This window comes from Anser brachyrhynchus (genome assembly GCF_964034855.1).
Source record: "Anser brachyrhynchus genome assembly, contig: SCAFFOLD_472, whole genome shotgun sequence".
Classification (NCBI taxonomy): domain Eukaryota; kingdom Metazoa; phylum Chordata; class Aves; order Anseriformes; family Anatidae; genus Anser; species Anser brachyrhynchus.
Window position 1 is genome coordinate 13,722 of NW_027664099.1, and position 7,332 is coordinate 21,053.

Genomic DNA, 7,332 nt, shown 5'->3' on the forward strand with positions numbered 1-7,332 from the left:
AACCCCCCCAAACCTACAGCCCTACAGGAACCCTCCCAGCCCTATAGGAACCCCCCCAAACCTACAGCCCTATAGGAACCCTCCCAGCCCTATAGGAACCCCCCCAAACCTACAGCCCTATAGGAACCCCCACAGCCCTATAGGAACCCCCCCAAACCTACAGCCCTATAGGAACCCTCCCAGCCCTATAGGAACCCCCCCAAACCTACAGCCCTACAGGAACCCTCCCAGCCCTATAGGAACCCCCCCAAACCTACATCCCTATAGGAACCCCCACAGCCCTATAGGAACCCCCCCAAACCTACATCCCTATAGGAACCCCCCCAGCCCTATAGAAACCCCCTGGCAACCCTACAGCCCTATAGGAACCCTCCCAGCCCTATAGGAACCCCCCCAAACCTACAGCCCTACAGGAACCCTCCCAGCCCTATAGGAACCCCCCCAAACCTACAGCCCTATAGGAACCCCCCCAGCCCTATAGAAACCCCCTGGCAACCCTACAGCCCTATAGGAACCCTCCCAGCCCTATAGGAACCCCCCCAAACCTACAGCCCTACAGGAACCCTCCCAGCCCTATAGGAACCCCCCCAAACCTACAGCCCTATAGGAACCCCCCCAGCCCTATAGGAACCCCCCCAAACCTACAGCCCTACAGGAACCCTCCCAGCCCTATAGGAACTCCCCCAAACCTACAGCCCTATAGGAACCCCCCCAGCCCTATAGGAACCCCCCCAAACCTACAGCCCTATAGGAACCCCCACAGCCCTACAGTCCTGTAGGAACCCCCGCCCAGCCCTACAGGAACCCCCCCCCCCCAGCCCTATAGCCCTGTAGGAATCCCCCAAGCCCTATAGGAACAACCAGCCCCGCCCCCCAATCCCACAGTCCTATAGACCCCCCCCCAGCCCTATAGGAGCCCCCCAGCCCTACGGGACCCCCCCCAGCCCTACGAGACCCCTCCCCAGCCCTATAGGACCCCCCCCCCCAGCCCTACAGAATCCCCCCCACCCCACCGCCACCCTCCCCGTCCCCACGGGACCCCCACCCCCGGCTCCAAGCGCCCCCTCCACGAGGGCCGAGACCCCGAGGGAGCAAACCAGCGACCCTTTATTGTCACCGGGGGGGTGGCCGGGGGGGGGCCACCACGTCCCCGCCGTCCCCTAGGCCTTGGGGTAGTGGCCGCAGACGTAGACGCCCTTCCCGTCGTACTCCGAGGTGTGGAGGCAGCGGAGCAAGAAGTGGCCGAGGTCGTGCTTGGAGATGACACGAGAGCCACCGGCGGTGGCACCCACGGACACCGCGTAGTCCCCGGTCAGCGGCTGGTCGTCTGCGTTGGGACGGGGACGCGCCGTGGAACCGCGGTGCCACCGCCACCGAGCGCGCCCTCGGGTGGTGTCACCCTGGCGGTGGCAGCGGTACGGGGGGTGGGGGGCGCCCAACGGCTCCGTGCCACCACCCGATGTCACCAAGACGGTGGCATCTCCGTGTAGGGTTGGGGACACCCAATGGCTCCATGACACCACTCAACGTCACTTCAGCCAATGTCATTGGGATGGTGGCATCTCCACGGAGGGTTGGGGACACCCAACAGCTCCATGCCACCACTCAATGTCACCCAGATGGTGGCATCTCCATGTAGGGTTGAGGCCACCCAAGAGCTCCATGACACCACCCAATGACATTGGACCACCCAATGTCACCCAGATGGTGGCATCTCCATGTAGGGTTGGGGCCACCCAAGAGCTCCATGCCACCACCCAACGTCATTGGGTTGGTGGCATCTCCATGTACGGTTGGGGCCACCCAAGAGCTCCATGCCACCACCCAACGTCATTGGGTTGGTGGCATCTCCATGTAGGGTTGGGGACACCCAAGAGCTCCATGACACCACCCAATGTCACCAAGATGGTGGCATCGGCACATGGGGTTGGGGACACCCAATGGCTCCGTGCCACCACCCAGTGTCACCAGCATGGTGGTGGCATCTCCATGTAGGGTTGAGGACACCCAACGCCACCACCCAACGTCACCACGATGGTGGCATCGCCACGTAGGGTTGAGGACACCCAATAACTCCATGCCACCACCCAATGTCACTTCACCCAATGTCACCACAATGGTGACACGACCACGTAGGGTTGGGGACACCCAACGCCACCACCCAATGTCACCGCGACGGTGTCACCACCCACCCACGCCACCTTGGTGCCACCCAACGCCACCTGCCTGGCCGTTTGTCACCGTGATGGTGGCCCCACCATGACACGCTGAGACCCCCCCCGTGTCCCCTTGTCCCCCCCCGTGTCCCCAGGTGTCCCCACGCACCGGCGATGTGCGGTGGCATCACGGCCACGCAGTCCAGCCCCGAGTCCTGCAGCACCCGGTGCATGCGGATGTGGTCCTCGGTCACCGGCAGCAGCCGGGGTGGCACCTTCTGGAGGTCCCACAGCAGGAAGGCTACGGGGTGGGGACACAAAGGGACAATGGGGGGGGGGGGAGTGTCACTGGGGGGGTGTCCCCAAGGGGGGACGCGGCGGGGGGGGGCCGCTCACCGGACAGGCAGGCCACCACCTTGCGGACGCCGTGGGCCTTCATGGCAGCCACGATGTTCTTGGTGCCCTCGGACATGACGGTGGTGGGGCCTGGGGGGGACAGGGTGACAATATTTGGGGGGGTGGGGACACGTGGGGAGGGGCACGGGGGTAGTGGGGGAGGGTACGGGGGGGCTGTGGTGCAATAGGGGGGCAGGGGGTGGTGATGGGGACACACGGGGGCGATGGGGACATGGGGGGGGATGAGGAGACGGGGGGCAATAGGGGCACGTGGGGACACGTGGGGACAATGGGGACAAAGGAGGGCGATGGGGACACAAGGGACAATGGGGACACAAGGGGCAACAGGGAGGCAGGGGGGCAATGGGGATACAAGGGACAATGGGGACACGGGGGGGCAATGGGGACGTGGGGGGGCAATGGGGACGTGGGGACAACAGGGACACGGGGGCAATAGGGATGCATGGGGGCAATGGGGACACGGGGGGACAATGGGGACATAGGGGGGTGATGGGGACACGGGGGGGGGGGCAATGGGGACACAGGGCTGGGGTCCTTGGGGCACTGGGGACACATGGGGGCGGTGGGGACACAGGGGCCAGGATGCGGGGTCCCGTGGCGCAGTGGGGACACAGGAACGGGGTCCCTGGGGCGACGGGGACATTGGGGGGGGAGCACAGGGACAAGGACCCCCAGGGAAATGGGGACACTGGGGGGGGGGGGGTCCTTGGGGTAAGGGGGACACAGGGACAGGGTCCTTGGGGTACTGGGGACATGGGGTTGGGGGTCCTTGGGCAATAGGGGGTGCAGGGACAGGGATCCCCGTGGTAATGGGGACGCTGGGGCTGGGGGGTCCTTGGGGTATTGGGGACACAGGGGACATGGGGGGGGGACACGGGGGCCCTGGGGACATAGGGTGGGGGTCCTTGGGGTAATGGGGGCACAGGGACCCTCGGGGGGATGGTGATATGGGGGGGGGGAGTCCTTGGGCAATAGGGACACAGGGACGGGGACCCCCCAGGGTAACGGGAACGCAGGGACGGGGACCCCCAAGGTAACAGGGACACGGGGTTGGGGGTCCGTGGGCAATAGGGACACAGGGACGGGGACCCCCCAGGGTAACGGGGACGCGGGGGGGGGGGGGGGTGGCAGGGGGCTCCCGTACCCAGGTCGCTGCGGGTGCCGAGGATGATGACGACGGCGTCCTGGCCCCGCACGGCCTCGGCCACGTCGGCGGGCTCCAGGACGTCGCCCACCACCACCCGGGCCGGGGGGGGGCCCTGGGGGGGCAGGCGCCCGGGGTCCCGCACCAGCACCGTCACCGTGTACCCTGGGAAGGGGGGGGGGGGAAACAGCGGGGCCGTGACTCAGCATTTCGGGGCATGACTCAGCGCTGCCGCCGCTGCGGCCCCGTAAGCCTATTGGGGGGGAAATAGGGGGGGAATGGGGCTGGGGGGGCTGCGTGGGAGCCCTATAGGGTCCTCCCGCCCTATAGCAGCGGCGTCTGCCCCACCGCGGCTCCGCGTGCCCTATAGGGGCTGTATTTGCTGCGGGTGAGCTGTGTTGGCCCCATAACGGCTCCGGCGGCCCCATACAGGCTCTATCTGCCCCATACAGGCTCTATCTGCCCCATATCGGCCCCGTCTGCCCCATATCGGCCCCGCCTGCCCCGTACAGGCTCTATCTGCCCCATACAGGCTCTATCTGCCCCGTACAGGCTCCACCCGCCCCACAGAGGCTCCCTCTGCCCCCGATGGATGGGCTGCTTCTGCCCCACAGGGGCTCCCTCTGCCCCACGCAGGCTCTACCTGCCCCACACGGGCTCTATTTACCCCATACGGGCTCTATTTGCCCCAGCCAACCTCTAACTGCCCCATACAGGCTCTAACTGCCCCATATAGGTTCTATCTGCCCCATAGAGCTCTGTTTGCCCCATGCAGGCACTAACTAACCCATACAGCCCCTAACTGCCCCATACGGTCCCTAAGTGCCCCATACAGTCCCTAACTGCCCCATACAGCCCCTAACTGCCCCACTCAGCCCCTAACTGCCCCACTCAGCCCCTAACTGCCCCATGTAACCCCTAACTGCCCCCATACAGCCCCTAACTGCCCCATACAGCCCCTAACTGCCCCATACAAGTCCCTAACTGCCCCATACAGCCCCTAACTGCCCCACACAGCCCCTAACTGCCCCATACAGCCTCTAACTGCCCCATACAGCCCCTAACTGCCCCACACAGCCCCTAACTGCCCCATACAGCCCCTAACTGCCCCACACAGCCCCTAACTGCCCCACACAGCCCCTAACTGCCCCACACAGCCTCTAACTGCCCCACACAGCCCCTAACTGCCCCCACACAGCCCCTAACTGCCCCACACAGGCCCTAACTGCCCCACACAGCCCCTAACTGCCCCACACAGCCCCTAACTGCCCCACACAGCCCCTAACTGCCCCACACAGGCCCTATACACCCCATATGGGCTCCGGCTGCCCCACAGAGCCCACAACCAGGACCCCCCCCCACCCCATTAACACCCGTCCCATGTCCCCAATGTCCCCGTCCCGACCCGGGGGGGGGGGAGGGTGCTGGGGGCGCCACCCATGGGTGCTGCCCCCCCCCCTTTACCGCCATCCAGAGCCTGGCTCAGGGTGGCCAGCCCGGTCCTGCCGGTAGCCCCGAAGATGGCGATGTTCCTGCAGGTGGCCATGGTGGCCCTGGGGTCGCCACCACCCCTCAGGGCCCCCCCCCTCCACCCCCCCCCCGCCTCGCTCCACCCCCGGGGGGGCGGCCACGGAGCCACGGCCCCGCCCCGTGGGGGGGGGGGGGGGGCGGTTCCCTGCCCCGGGGCATGCACCGGGCCCTGCTCCGTGCACCCCCGGTTTGCACCACCCCGGTACGTGCCCCCCCCGGTTTGCACGACGCCATTCCGTGCACCCCCGGTTTGCACCGCCCCGGTACGTGCCCCCCCCCCCCCAGTTTGCACGACGCCATTCCGTGCACCCCCGGTTTGCACCGCCCCGATGCGGGCACCCCCACTTTGCACGACCTCCCCCGGTGCATGCACCCCCCCCGGTTGCACAACCCCGGTTGTGCACCCACCCCCCCCCAGTTTGCACAACCTCATTTGTGCACGCCTGGTGCACGCACCCCCCCCGTTTGCACAGCCCCAGCCCGTGCACTGTGTGGCCCTGCTCTGTGCACCCCCCTGTCCGTGCACCCCCAGCGCATGCACCCCGGTTTGCATGACACCATTGTGCACCCCTCGTTTGCACGGCCCTCGTTTGTGCACCCCGGGCCTGTAAAACCCTGGTTTGCACGACCCCAGCCTGTGCAACCCTGGCGCATGCAACCCTGCTGCACCCCCCCCGGTCCATACACCCCTGGTTCGTACAAACTGTTCGTGCACCCCCAGTTACTGCACCTCTGGTGCGTGAACCCCCCCAGTTTGCACATCCGCATCTGTGCCCCCCGTTCGTGCCCCCCCGGTGTGCACGGCCCTGCTTTGTGCACCCTTGGTGCATGCACCCCCGGTTTGCACAACCCCAGTTTGTACACCCCTGGTGCGTGCACCCCCAGTTCGCACGCTCCCATTCATGCACCCCCAGTTTTCATGGCCCTGGTTTGTGCACCCCCGACTCGTGCACCCGCAGTTTGCACGGCCTTGCTTTGTGCACCCTGGTGCATGCACCTGCAGTTTGCACACCCCTGTTTGTGCACCCGCAGTTTGCACGGCCTTGCTTTGTACACCCTGGTGCATGCACCTGCAGTTTGCACACCCCTGTTTGTGCACCCCCAGTTTGCACGGCCTTGCTTTGTGCACCCCTGGTGCGTGCACCCCCAGTTCGCACGCTCCCATTCACGCACCCCCAGTTTTCATGGCCCTGGTTTGTGCACCCCCGACTCGTGCACCCCCCAGTTTGTGCACCCGCAGTTTGCACGGCCTTGCTTTGTGCACCCTGGTGCATGCACCTGCAGTTTGCACACCCCTGTTTGTGCACCCCCAGTTTGCACGGCCTTGCTTTGTGCACCCCTGGTGCGTGCACCCCCAGTTCGCACGCTCCCATTCACGCACCCCCAGTTTTCATGGCCCTGGTTTGTGCACCCCCGACTCGTGCACCCGCAGTTTGCACGGCCTTGCTTTGTGCACCCCTGGTGCATGCACCTGCAGTTTGCACACCCCCATTCACGTACCTCCAGTTTGCGTGGCCCCAGTTTGTGCACCCCTGGTGCACGCACCCCCAGTTTGCACATCCACAGTTTGCACGCCCCTGTTTGTGCACCCCTGTTCGTGCACCCCCAGTTTGCACGGCCTTGCTTTGTGCACTCTGGTGCTTTCATCTGCAGTTTGCACAACCCCTGTTTGTGCACCCCGGGTTTGCACGGCCCCCGTTTGTGCACCCCTAGTGCACGCACCCCCAGTTTGCAATTCTGCGTTCGTGCACCCCTCTTCATGCACCCCCCTGTTCATGCATCGGCACCCGTGCACCCCCACTTTGCACAACCCCGCTTTGCACAACCCCGCTTTGCACATCTGCACTCGTGCACCCCCGTTTGCACACCCTGGTGCATGCACCTGCAATTTGCACACCCCCTTTCGTGCCCCCCCCCACTTTGCACGGCCCCCCCCTCCCGTTTTGCACGGCCCCCCCCTTTGTCCCCCCCCCCCCCCTTTTACCGGCGGCAGCCCCCGCCCCCCTCCCTCCCGGTGCAGCACCGATGGGGGGGGGGGGTACGGAGGGAGGGGGGGGGGGCGGTGCAGCACCGGCGTGATTTTGG

General features: G+C 65.8%; 1 protein-coding gene across 1 annotated transcript; it reads right to left on the bottom strand.

Annotated features, from left to right (window-relative positions):
- Positions 1 to 1,089: 1,089 nt before the first annotated feature.
- Positions 1,090 to 5,341, bottom strand: BLVRB (biliverdin reductase B). The gene is made up of 5 exons (XM_080608481.1): positions 5,182 to 5,341; positions 3,718 to 3,882; positions 2,553 to 2,642; positions 2,326 to 2,457; positions 1,090 to 1,327 (listed from the first exon to the last, which is right to left on the bottom strand). Exons 1-5 carry the CDS (start codon positions 5,261 to 5,263, stop codon positions 1,161 to 1,163), a joined length of 636 nt encoding a protein of 211 aa, XP_080464607.1. The 5' UTR covers positions 5,264 to 5,341; the 3' UTR covers positions 1,090 to 1,160.
- Between the last annotated feature and the right edge of the window lie 1,991 nt (positions 5,342 to 7,332).